We start from the raw sequence: 13,611 nt of genomic DNA on the forward strand, positions 1-13,611 counted from the left end.
GCTCACTTGCAATAGGGATACGAATTGACGACATATGAACCATCAATTGTATGCCTTCCCCGACTCTACCTCTTCCCAAACTTGGTTGAGGTGTCCACCGAGACAGTTACTACGCATTTCCTTGCCTCAAAAACCAATTTTTGAATCAAAATTATCACGCAACCGTTCACCGTTGCAGGTGATGTCATACGATTTCTCATTGCATATAGCACGTCTTTTGGTAATGTAGGAGGCTAACTCGCGACAGGCATTCGAATCGAGTGCTTCTTTCTGACCTTTCTGGATTCCGCGTTCGAAGGCGCATCTTAGTTTCATTTTAGCGCCCAAGCTGCCTCGAGGTCGAATGCTCAAAATGACACTAAAGCTTTCGCCTTCACAGCACGTAAGCAGTCGGAAGTGCCCTCATTTTTTTATTTCCAAAGCATGCCCATGTCCTGCAGTTCTCTGCTGTGCAAGGAAGTGCAGGTGACACAGAGAACATTCGATACCTTTGTATGACGCCTCCAATGGGAGCCAATGCGTCGTGACAACATTCTTTTCTGGTGAAACAGGCCTTGTTCACTTATTTGTTCATTAGCTTGTTTCGAGTTTATTTAGTTTTCAAATCGGCAAATCACTCCTTTTTAGCAGCTGTGCTTATTAGGCACCTTAGTGCTCATTTGCCTTTACTATTCGCATCGACTGGACACTCTTGAGGGCTCTTTATGCAGATTACTTAAAAAGGTTGCCGACACTATTTCCTCACTGCATGCTTCTCCTTAGAATACCTGTATAGCTTCCCCAGAAGGTAGATGACTTGGGTACTTCCTGAATACTTCGTTTCCTACCCAGCTGTATTGGCTGCATTTTGTGGAGTTTCTTCACATCATTGTTTTAGAACGTGCTAAGCGAATGTGCATTTTATCCGCTTCAAAAACGTTCGTCTTAAAACTGGTGTGGTTTAACGTCCCAAAGCGACTAAGGCTATGAGAGACGCCGTAGTGGAGGGCTCCGGAAACTTCGACCACCTGGGGTTCTTTAACGTGCACTGACATCGCACAGTACATGGGACTCTACAATTTCTCCTCCAAAGAAATTCCACCGCCGCGGCCGGGATCGAACCCGCGTCTTTCGGGTCAGCAGCCGAGCACCATAACCACTGAGCCACCGCGGCGGCTTAAAACTGCACACATCGACGCCGCCTGTCCAGGCATGGCTTCACGCCAACATGTTTGTGCCATGAACGGCAAACTGCAGCCTATGCAGTACGCCAGACACCATTGATTTTTATCAAGGCGGAAGCCTTTAATGCCTCATCGTTGTAAGCAGTTCTCGACAGAAATGTCACGCTTTTCAATTGGTCGAAATGGTAGTGACGTCACAGTGCGCGAATTTCAAACCGGGCCAATTGTACTTCGGCTAGTAACTATGCAACCAATTAAAGGGATCGTATAGTGATGCTCCAAGTGGGACTCAGTTTAGTTAATTGCTTAATTACCCAATTAGTCTAATTAACCCTTCTAGTCAGGCCAGATAAATAAACAAAACCGAGTAGGAAATTGGTCGAGTTCGGTAGTCGAACCTCAGTCACCGGAGTGCGAGACGAGCACGCTACCAGTCCGCCATGCCAGCTTTTTTTTTCTTTATTGCATGGAAGAACTTCCGTAAAAAGGGGGAAAACTTCAATCAAACTGGTTCGCGTCTCAAGTTACCGGGCTGCTTAATACGAGCCCGCCATAGCCCTAACTCAACACTGCATCCCCATCAAAATTCTGGCCGCTGCGGTGGCTCAGTGGCTATGGTGCTCGGCTGCTGGCCCGAAAGACGTGGGTTCGATCCCGGCCGCGGCGGCTGAATTTCTTTGGAGGAGAAATTCGAGGCCCGTGTACTGTGCGATGTCAGTGCACGTAAAAGAACCCCAGGTGGTCGAAATTTCCGGAGCCCTCCACTACGGCGTCTCTCGTAGCCTTAGTCGCTTTGGGACGTTAAACCCCATAAACCAACCAACCAACCAACCAACCAACCATCAAAATTCAGGGAGGCACACACATGCACCTAAGCACGGCAGCCAGCTTGGAGGTTCTTCGCGTGCAGCATATACACTCCTCACCAAAGCACACTGTTCACGAAACACAGATTTGGACGATCTTGGTGGCTCGGCATGTCTGTCCATCATACGGCTTTTCCAAAGACTGAATAGTCCCATCAACACAAACAGATCATAAGGCACAACAGAGTTTTTGCCAACAGGCAGAAATCTAATAGTGTATGGTGTAATTTCAATGTCCTTCTTAAGAGTTCGTTGTAGTATGTCCCAAAAGAACATGGCATCACGGCACAGGATGAAGCAATGCTCAATTGTCTCAGGCACGTTACACAGACGGCAATTCACATTCCAGGGCACAAACATCTCCTTGTCATTAAGAAATGTCTTGACAGGCAGCGTCGCTGTGTGTAGTTTGAAAAAGAACGTTTTAGCGGCTGCCTGAATGCACATCCGCCTAACACGCTTTAGAACACTGATGTCCAAAGACCCCAGATAAGGCTGCCGATACAATGGTGTAGGGAACAAAGACTCAGTGAGAGCCTGGGTCATCTGTTTTCTCGAGAGGCTATAGAGGTAATCTAAAGAGAAGCGCACAGTGAGGAAATTGAAAGTGTCAGCAACCTCCTTAAGGAATCCCTATAAAGTCCCCTCACGAGCCTGCACAGTCGGTGCGAATAAGTAAGGCAAATGAAAACTAAGCCGCCTAATGAGCACAGCTACCAGAAACGGGTGGTTTGCCGATTTGAAAAAGAAAAAACGGGAAACAAGTTGATGCACGAACAGGTGAACAAGGCCCACTCCACCACCCTTTAAGGGAAGGAACAAGTTGTCACGCCTCATGGGCTCCCATTGAGAGCGCCACACGAATGTTGCAAATATTGTGTGTATTGCTTGCACCTTCCTCCTCGTACAATGCAGGACATACGCGAGCTTTGCAAACAAAAATATGTTACAGACCTGTGCCCTCGCAAACACTGAGAGTTCCCTACCCATCCAAGCCTGTGTTTGTCGCCGTATGGTTACAATTTGTGAATCCCAGTAGGCTGTACTGCTACGAACTTGGTGCAGCGGAACGCCTGGGTACTCAAGAGGGCTACAGACCCAGCATATGCCACCGAACTGGCTTGGCCTAGTTCCCCAATGACCCAACCAAAAGCCTTTGGATTTCTCTAAATTAAGAGCCGCGCCTGATGCCAGCTCGATGGTTTGAAATGAACAAAGGCACGTCTAGTGAATACGGTGTCTTCGTTCACTCCCATCTTCCTCCATTCCCGTTACGGCGACGTTCAGGTGTCCACCTAGATATGCGAGACAGATACATTTCCTTTCCTCAGAAGCCAATTTACCAACGAGCAAGGTGTACAACCGAACGGGCGATGGCGTTCTATGGACTCCCTGAGCGTTGCAAGGCTTTCACCTCACCGCACTTAAGTCAACAAAGTGCCCCCCTGAATTTTTTCTGTGCAGCGATGGTATGGTGTTCTGGCCCATATTACAGCAAACACTTAAGCACAGTGAAATCACACCTTAAAGTATCCATTTTGCCTGTGGTGACAAACTGTTTTGCGCCATATGATTATGGTGATGGGACTATTTAGTCTCTGGAATAGCCGTATGATGGACCGCCGTGGTCATCGAAACCCTTGTTCGGTGAACAGTGCGCGCTTTGATGCGAGAAGAGCTGCCTAGCTGGCTCCACTATCTAAATGCAAGTGTGTGCCTCCCAGTATTCTAATCTTCGAGAAGGCTGGGACGTGTGGCCCCATCGTGGACTCGTATTTATAGCCTGGCGTTTTGTGGCGTGAGCATATTCATATTTCCCGTTTGCAATTTTTCCTGCAATAAAGAAAAAAAAAGGGTGTGGCGATAGCGTATGCTTTCGTACACAGGCGAGCGAAACTGGTCTTTTCGTGTTGGTGCGGGTTGGAAACCCAGTCGAGGCAGTATTTGCTTTATTCCTGCAGGTATCTGAGGGGCTTCAGACAAACATCAGCTTTTCAGGATGGCCAGCGAAGTAGTGCTTTCACACTAAAAGTGCAGCGCCATTTCTTGTGGCGCAAGCTTCATACTATCAGAGTACTTCAGTACCGCTCTATGGTCGTGAAAAGAGCTTGGCGCGCTGCCTAAAGGGTCCGCACTGGAGGCAATCGACCATGTTTTGGCGAACGGCATCGTGGGAAGCCATAGAAAGCAACACTTTTTCGGTACACCACATTCCGTAAGCATTGCATTGATCACCCATGAAATTCTTGCTGCAGAGCCTCCCGAAAAGCCCGCTTAACTTTTTCCACTACAAAGTATTTTAGGACATACGAGCGTAGTACTCTTAGGCACTCTAGCGATGGTGAGATACTGGACTCTTGGGGTTGTCAGTGGGCTGCGCCGGAAACCCGTGTTGACGCTGTGCGCGTGCACCAGAGTGCATGATACGTCCCGTGATAAGCGCTACTGTCCGCTACGTTCCGGAAGGCTGCATGAACACCTATAGTCCTAGATGTTCGAGTACGCAAACAGGCATTTTTTAGGAGCAGACTACGTGCAACGGCACCAAAGCACAACGATTGGCTGTGCAGGCGCTCAATGCCATTTTTTTCTGTCTGTAACAAGAATTACTCAGATTGAAATTGCTGATAACAATGATTGGCTGTGCAGGCGCTCAATGTTATTTTTTTCCGTCTGTAACAAGAATTACTCAGATTGAAATTGCTGATATAGTTGCGTACACAGGCTATCAAACATGCCCCAACACACTTGAAACGGCTGTGAGCCGCTGTCCACGACAGCAGTTGTAAACCCGTACCAATGCGGTGGCTTTATTTACATATGAGTCATGCTGTTGATACCCTCTTGAAGGATCGAATACCCATGCAAAAGCTTTCATATCTCTAGTACACGAGTGCTGAGAAAAATCAACAGGAGTAGTGCAGGGTGCCATCCCTGCGTTGGCCGCGACTCTGCTACTCAAGGATGCAAATATTCACAAAAGAAATCGCTCACAGATGCAAGCAAAAGTGAATTTTCATGCCTCAGGCAAACACAATGTTTGAAAATTTTATTCACTGCCTCTCAAGTGACCTTTTGCATCCCCCCTCCCCCAAAAAAAGCCCATTGACAAATACGAGCATACAAAATATATCGCCTTGTACTTGTGCCTCTATGACGATAACGCCAGAAGTCGCAGTTATTGCACAAATTTGTACGTTATGTTGGAAAAGAAACTCTGGCTAGAGCCGACGGGGTCACCGTGCTGTGTTCAAACTTTGCCACTCTACATGCAGATGGGCTATGTGGAGTGGTCACACCACTCATTAGCCTCGTTTACATGAATCCGACAGCGGCAGGTAGAGTCACGGGATCGAGTTGAGCAAGGTCAGCCCAACTCGACAACTGCGTGTTTACACGAACTCGATTTTAGCGAGTTGAGACCGGTTCAACTGCAGCGACAATAAGCGTGGAGCACAGCAGCGGGAAAGGGAAGTCTCAAAGATTGCGGTGAGTCGTCGCTGTCTTGGAGGCGCGACGGCACAAGCGAAAAAAAGGTTCGCATTTGTCCTCTCCCTTCCCACTATCCCGACTTGATCCAGTTTACATGCTCTCTTCCGTTGCGGTCGAGAGAGTCAACCCATCCCCTGCAGCGGAGTTGACTGGACTCGCTCTCTCGACTCTTGGACCCGACTCTGCAGTGTTTACATGAAGCCAGCAACCGGTTTTCAACTCAACTCAATTTGACCTCGTCATGCAAACACCGCTGTTATAAAAAGGACAGGGCCTCAAGTGAAAATACTGGTTAGCAGAGTAAGGATCCCCTCGATCCCTGCTTATTTTGTTTCGCGTTAAGAATCCGAGTTAAGAATCCGACCTTCGTGCTTTCAGTCTTCCGTGGATCCCGCAGTACAGATGGTTATTTCAAATGGAAGAATCTTCAGAAGCCTGAATCGTTTAAATTTCTTTTCAAACTCGTCACAGTTTCTCACATGGTTGATAGAGCTTTTTCATTATCTCAAATGAGTTGAAGAAACTTGAGGGGACATTTAAGCTTAGCCTGAAGGGTGTAACGAGATAGCATTAATGGGTCCATTCAGCGGAATGGGACCTATCCGCGTATCACTTTTGCAGAAACGGTCATTCTCGTTCACTCCTAGACCTTGATGTAAAAGAAAAAGCGTAAAGGAAACACGAAAAATGGACAGGATGACGCAGACGAGCGCTTGTCTGTGTCGTCCTGTCCGTCTTTCATGTTTCCTTCATGCTGTTTCAAATAAGCCTGTGAGCTGTGTACCTGTTTGAAGCAAAAAGCGATGGACTACACCGAATATAACATAGTCGATAGGAACTTGAGCGGACACTTAAGGTACACCAAAGGGCATGAAGCGATAACGTTAATGGCTCCTTTCAGCAGGCTGGGGTCCTCTGCATATCACTTCGCCTCGGTTCTGCATACATGCCCATATATGCGGAACTGGACATTCTCAACTTTACATTCATAGATCCCTGGGAGTCCTCATACCACTCCTGACACAGCAGTGCAGCGGCAAAGCGACGCGCCACTGCCCCGGCAGGTTGCTGTTTCAAACAGAGCCACCATAGGGGCTTGTGAAACCCAGGCGGCTCTCCCAGAGCAACCTATCGCGAACAACCATTAATTTAACTGACATCTGACATTGTGGACCGACTGTGATGACATCACAAGTTTAGTGACCTAGGTGCCACGAGGGCTACTTGTTTTTAAGCTCACTACGCTGACGCTGGATTTTCTGCAGAACTGAAGCATTAAAGCTAAAGCGTTAGGTCAGTAGACTGTTCCTTTAACCACCCCGAACAAGGCCACTGACTAGAAGCAGCAGCTCGAGAGTGCAAATTACAATCAGGTACAGACTGAAGCAGTCTAAGGAGTCACATAGTCCGACGAACACTTTACAGTGAGGTAACAGAACACTGCGCCTACCCGTCGCACGAACACCGCCCACCAGTGAAATGTCAGTAACAGCAGGAGAGAGTAATCTCTGATCAGCAGTATGCCGCATCCAATGCTATTTCCGCAACCGCCAGACCATCCTGGTGCCGATGTGCGCCTGCTCAGCTCTTTTTTTATTCGAGATATTTGCCATTAGGCACAATGAGAAAGGGAGAGAAAGTTAGAAAAAACGAGTGTAAACAAGCCTTGTTTAAAAAGTGGCAAAAATTCTCGGTAAAGCGATTATCATGTGTCCATGCAACGTCCCATTGCAGGCCTACCTTCCTTACGAAGTGTTGTCTCACGGAGGCCTGCTTAGTTCTCGTCTGCCAACCATTCATTGATGCCTAAATTGCCCAAGATGGCCTACGTAACCTCAGTCTACGAATGCGTAACAACAGGTGCAACCGCAGGACCACTTGCGATCTTACTAGACACCACTTGGAGAGCGTGTTTCGACCGCATGTGGTAGGCCAGGTTGGACCTCCTGGCAAGCCGTTTATTGCAGATGCTGCACTCGAATGGCTTCTCTCCCATGTGGGTTCGCACGTGGCACCGCATCCGGCTCCCCACGGAGAATTTCTTGTTGCACACGGGGCAAGTGACCGGCTTGCGGTGAGTTCTCTCGTGGGCGTGCAGGCCCTGTGGATAGGTGAATGCCGCCGGGCACATGCTACACTTGAGCGGCTTCTCGCCCTTGTGTGACCGCCTGTGGCTGTCTAGCGCCTGCTTGGTAGCGAAAGCTGCGGGGCACAGGTCGCACCTGTGCGACTTTTCACCCGTGTGCGTGCGCATGTGGCGTACGAGGTTCGCCTGCTGGGAAAACCTGTACGTGCAGAGGGTGCACCCGAAGGGCTTCTCACCCGTGTGCGTCCGCACATGGTTGTCACGTGTCTTCCTGTCCTTGAACGCCGCCGGACAGGCGTTGCATGCGAAAGGCCTCTCATCCGAGTGGGTGCGCATATGGATGCCCAGGCTGGAGCTTTGGGCGAATCTCTTGTGGCACACGCGGCATTCGTGGGGTCGCTCGCCTGTGTGCGTCCGCTTGTGCAACCGCAGCGTGTGGGGGTGGCCAAATGCTGCCGGACAGAAGGGGCACGTGTACGGCTTCTCGCCTGCGTGGATGTGCAAATGGCGTTGCAGCGGCGTCCGCTGCGCAAACGATGCGTCGCAGATGTGGCAGACGTGTGGTTTCTCGCCAGTGTGCGTCCGGCGGTGAGACCTCAGCACCTCTGCCTTGGCGAAGGCCGCCGGACACATGGAGCACTCGTGAGGCTTCTCACCGGAATGCACCACCCTCAAGTGGCGCGTCAGCGCGTTCCCGTCGGCCAGTGTCTTCTGGCAGATGGGGCATTTTTGCTGTCTAAAGTAAGGTGGGACCAAGCTCAGCTGGGCCATATCTGCCACCAGGGACTCTGCATCCGCTGCACCCAAACCATGCTGGGAGCCCTTCTTGGAGGACCGCAATCGAGTCGGCATTGTCACAACAATAGCATACACCTCAGCTGCAGTCTAACGGACGAGAACGACAGCCTGATGCACGAAGGGCCGTGAAGAAAGGTGTCTGAACTTGTCCAACATCTTCCCACAAGTGTATGAAGTGGCGCATCCCCCGTGTGTCTTTTCTTGCCTTGATGATCACTGGCTGGTCCTGCACAGAAAATACACTTCGCTAAATACACGTAGTCTAACAAGCAACCAGTAAAGCTTGTTTTTAAAACACGTAACGGTGAAAAAATTTCTCAGTTCAAACAATCTTTATTGCTACTCCCCCAACATTACCTGAAATAATATAGCTAATATAGCAACTGTTCCCCTGACTATGAGCAAAAATGCAACTTGGCCTGCATCAATAGATTACCGTGTCCTGATGAAAAAGAGGCTAACAGAAGAAAAACTAAACCTTTTACAAGCTAGGAAAGGTCAAAAAATGAAATACGCCAGCAGCAGTTTCTGCAAGCCAAATTATTCCGGAGAGCACTATGGCACCTTTTTCTTCCTTTCTCCTTTCACTCCCTCCTCTATCCCTGCCTTTATAGCACAGTTTGGGTGTCCACCGAGACCCCAGACAGTTATTGCGCCATTTGCTTTCCTCGAAACCAACTTTCAACTGCAGGGCGTCAAAACATGTAAAAAATTTTTTTAGCACAGGACACCATAGTCCCAGAGGCTAGGCTACATCAGCACTGATTCCAAGTGACGATTACACAGTTCCTTCTAGCCACGAAGTGACAAAAATTTTTAATCCAATTTTCTCAGCAATAAATCAGCGTTTTACTGCCGGACAAACATCAATATAGCCAGAAAGGGCCGTAGAAAGAAAAATAAAATCTGGACAGAGCTGTCGTCATTGTCCCTTTCGACCCGTGCTCTTTGCTCATCTTGCACCTCAAAACAATCAGAAGAAAGTTTATTTCATGAAGGTTTTGGATTCCGCTTGTTGCGGGACGCCGTTTCGCGACCGCTGCTGGCATCACACCACCAGCTTTATCGGAAAGCTCGATCTATGGTGTCATTCCTGGCTGTCAACGAAAGCTGCTTAGGTATCGCTGCTTCCGCAAACTCAAAATTACGCCGTCTGTACGCGGCAGGAATCGCACTGATCTCTGCTCACTGTCTCGCTAAGCACTATCGGTGACGGCGTTACCGGGCCGATGTGTCGTCGCTGATTGTAGGCACCAGGATGCGACAATGCAGCGTACTCAGCACATTTCAGACCTCTACCTTTCGCTCCCTTTTAGTAATACTGCAGATTGGGCGAGTTGGTTAACATACATCTTGAAAAAATTTAGCGCGACACACAAGGACAGAAACAGCGCTCGTGTCGTCTACTCTTTCTCAGCGCTCGTGTCGTCTACTCTTTCTCAGCGCTCGTGTCGTCTACTCTTTCTGTCCTTGTGTGTCGCGCTAAATTTTTTCAAGATCCCTTTTAGTGCTTTTAGGCCTAAGACTTGCATGAATCAAAATATTCCGCACTTGGTGCCCGACGAACCTCACTTGTCCGTGGCCATGGTGGAAGGAAAACTCAGGAGGGGCCCTTCCCACACAACACCCTGGGAGAAGCACGTGAGGGAAATCACGTGGTTTTTCTCGATCAGGTGGCCATATTGTTCGAACACAGATTAGCAATGGCATCATAGTATTTACAAACCGGGTGGTAGTAGGCATACTTCATAGTAGGCGTACTTTCCTAAACTGCAAGAATTTGTTTTTGATCGTGCTCACAGGCTGACGTTTGCACCGTTCACCTCCATTGTTCACTCATATCTCAGTGCAAAACTCTTGTTGTTGCATGCACGGACATCTACGTGCTTGGCAACAACAATCGCATGTTCTTTTCACCTACTGTGACACTGCTCGGAGCCGTCGGGAGACCACCACTGCATTGAGGGGCATTCGCACTGTTCGTTCACCAGTGATTCAACACAGCGTGCGCTACAGAGTAGTCATCGGCATATTGTGCGAACGTTTCATGTCTTGTGCGTGCAGTATGCGTGTCGCTTGCACTCCCATTTCCATCAAAACCTCATTGCTACTCAAGCGTGTTTTTGCAACACTAAAGCGATTGTAGCTGGTGTTGATTATAATAAAACTGCCATTTTTGTTTTCCGGCTATTGCACTTGTGTGAGCGGTGGGGGCCATGACATATTGTAAAGGAAGCAGCTGAGTTCACTTTGTTCTTAGTATAGAGAAACTTTGTTGCATGCCCGTTTGAAGCGTGTAACATCTGAAGTGTCTAGAGAGCTATTTGCCTCTGGGACGTGCCGGGCTCGAGTGCATTCGCTCATCTCGAGGTGAAGTGTGCTATTTTTGGTTGTGTGCTATTTTTAGACCCGTTTCCAGTAGCAGGTTTTGCAATTGCTTTTCTGGTGAGGTCATGGTTAAGAAGTGCGAAAAAGGTGAAGCTCAATGCGAATTTGGAGGCCTTTTCTCACATGTGTTTATCATGCCCATGTCCTGTGATGGAGTTATTTGTGGTAAAAAGTGCTTATTGAAGTGAGGATCCACATATTCATTGAATATCAATGATGCCTGTGGTTATGTTGAAGAAAAATAATTCCATGCGTTCATTACGTACAATAAATTGACTTGCACTGTCTGTATTGTCGACCACAAGTGTGCTACTATGCAGTGACATTACAAGCTAGTATTTCACCAAGTGGTGAAAATTGCCGTGTACAGCTGCAGCTCCGGACGTTAAACATGAAACACAGCAATGAAACAATACACAACACTGCGAGACTCATACTGCAGCCACTGGGTACTCCTAAGCTTTTAGAAGCAGTCTGAAAAGCTACAATTATATATATTACACATCAAACTAAATCTGTCGATGTGAAACATGCTATGTTGCAGTGCTGCAAAGGGTGGATTTATGGGCAATTATTAGGGGGGGGGGGGGGGGGGGCGGTCCCATTTGAAACTTGCATTTCTTGGACTTTTTTCACTGAGAAAAAGTGTTCTGCATGGTTTTCCTAAGTAAAATTTCAGTCTTTTGGAGCAGGGTGACACCACCCGTAAATCTTCCCCTGCCGTCTACTATATGCACTTTGGCCCTCTCTCTGTCACCTCTGTGAGTGGCTCTTGGAGTTGTGAAGCAAAGTCATTGTTGGCATGGTCACCATTACGAACATGTTACGGTACTACATTTTGTATTCAGGGTGAAGAACTCAAACTCTTTAGTACATTGCCCATCCCCACTGCTGTACGAGAAAGCATTCCTTGCATGGCCAGCCACACAAAAACATGCTATGAAGGTAAGTATGGTATTCAACACCAACAACAAAATACTGCATGTGTTTTCTTGTCCTCACTGCTGCAGCAGATGGCACTGTTGACACAGCCAGCTTCCTAAACATAAGCAATGGAGGCAGACTGAAACATTCAGCAACAAGAGCTGCACTAAAAGGCAGGTTGAACACTAAGCTGGGGTGTGACCATGCATGGCAGGATTGTTCACGACTCAGCCGAAAGCAGGCACGTGCACTCATTCAGCATAAAACTGAGAGGTTTGTGCTATCGGCCAGAGAGCGTGATCAAAGTGTGGCCAGTATGTGGGCCACTTTTATGCGAGCACAGCCCGCAAACAACCCAACATCAAAAACCTTGCTCAGGGATCTCATGCATGAGGCTATAAATTCAATTTAGCAAAGAAAGATTTTTCTTTTACAACCTCATGAGCGCATTTGACAGCTGTCCACTCAAAAACCATTATACAAAGTGTTGCAGAGGGCCATTCAAATATAAGCCTCGTGCCAGCAAGCTGGACAAGGAAAGCTTCCAGTGTAGCCATGCACTAAAACTTTTCAGGAAGTTTAAGTTTGAAAGTAGTACCTTACACTGTATTAAGGGGGGATAGTTGATTTGGAAGCATCATGAAATACACAGCGCGATCCAGGACACACAGCATAAAAAAAAGGAACGAAAGCTGATACTCGGCACAGAGTAACAAGTTCTATTTCAGTGGCACCATGTGTAACAGTTTATATCAGAAAAAAAAGAGAACACAAATGGTTTGGTTTTGGTTTGGTTTTATGGGGTTTAAGGTCCCAAAGCGACTAAGGCTAAGGAACACAAGCGACTAAGGAACACAAATAAGCATGCTTTTGAAAGTGTGCATTAGATTTGGTTTTCTTATCTACTTCCACGTATCCTTTGGTAGCAGCTGTATATTTATAGTTTCACTGAACTAAAATTTTGTGCCCTTTGCCTCATCTGTTGAAATTAACCTTCTACCTGTACAATTAACACGAGACTAGTAGTATGAAGCAGATACAGTGAACTCTCACTTGAGTGAACTTCAAGGGACCGAAGTAAATAGTTCACTTAACTAAAAGTTCACTAAACTGAATATTCACTAGACTAACATAAGACATGGCATCCATAGTGTCAAAAGTGTGAAATGGAATTTATACATAACTTATACAAGGTGCATAGCAGTTAAAATGCTGCCTTTCTCACTTTGAAAAAAAAATCAGTAATCTTCTTCTGCACTTGTACGTTTAAAGCACAAGAAGTTACATAACTGTCGAAAGAGTCAATGTTTTTGTAAACTTCTTCTGGCACAGCTTGCTGCTGAGACACGAAAACTCTGAACTTTCCGATGCACCCTACAACCTCAGCTAGAGTTACAGGGCTTGAAACTGGCTCTGCAGTTGCCTCCTCTTCATTGCACTCGTCTTCCTCTGGACGAACACTGGAAACAATCTCCAGATCAGTCTGTCCAGCACAGGTAATCAGTGCACTGTCACACAGTGCATAGTCTTCAAACGAAGTACTATTGCTATCGACCTCCAGCTGATGACAGATCTCACTCCACATCGCGGAGTCTATCATCTCGTCGCGCTGTTCCTCAGGCTCGCATTCATTGCTCAGGGGGGAAAGGCCAGATTTCTGCCAGCAGTTTCTAATGGTAGCCGGAGTTACTGACCACCAGGAGCCTGTCACCATCTCGGCTGCCTGCCTGATGTTGATGGAGGCACTGCTGCCAATCCTCAGATTGATCAAAATCCGCTGAACCAGCCGCCGTCGCTACTCCCCTTTAAATTTTGAATGATGCCCAGGTCGAGCGGTTGAAGCACAGCCGTGCAGTTGGGCGGAAGGTATTCGACACGCACATTGCTCAAATGA

General features: G+C 47.7%; 1 protein-coding gene across 2 annotated transcripts in view; it reads right to left on the reverse strand.

The window, feature by feature from the left end:
* Positions 1-5,061: 5,061 nt before the first annotated feature.
* Positions 5,062-13,611, reverse strand: part of LOC149325153 (uncharacterized) — a 40,599-nt gene continuing 32,049 nt past the window's right edge. For both annotated transcript variants that reach the window (XM_089562693.1, XM_089562692.1), the window contains one exon: positions 5,062-8,631. In XM_089562693.1, coding sequence (XP_089418819.1) covers positions 7,362-8,459 — 1,098 coding nt within the window. In that variant the 5' untranslated portion in view covers positions 8,460-8,631 and the 3' untranslated portion in view covers positions 5,062-7,361. The remainder of the gene's footprint in view (positions 8,632-13,611) is intronic.

The sequence above is a fragment of the Amblyomma mixtum genome, chromosome 10, assembly GCF_055824585.1.
Source record: "Amblyomma mixtum isolate Tamu chromosome 10, ASM5582458v1, whole genome shotgun sequence".
NCBI lineage: Eukaryota > Metazoa > Arthropoda > Arachnida > Ixodida > Ixodidae > Amblyomma > Amblyomma mixtum.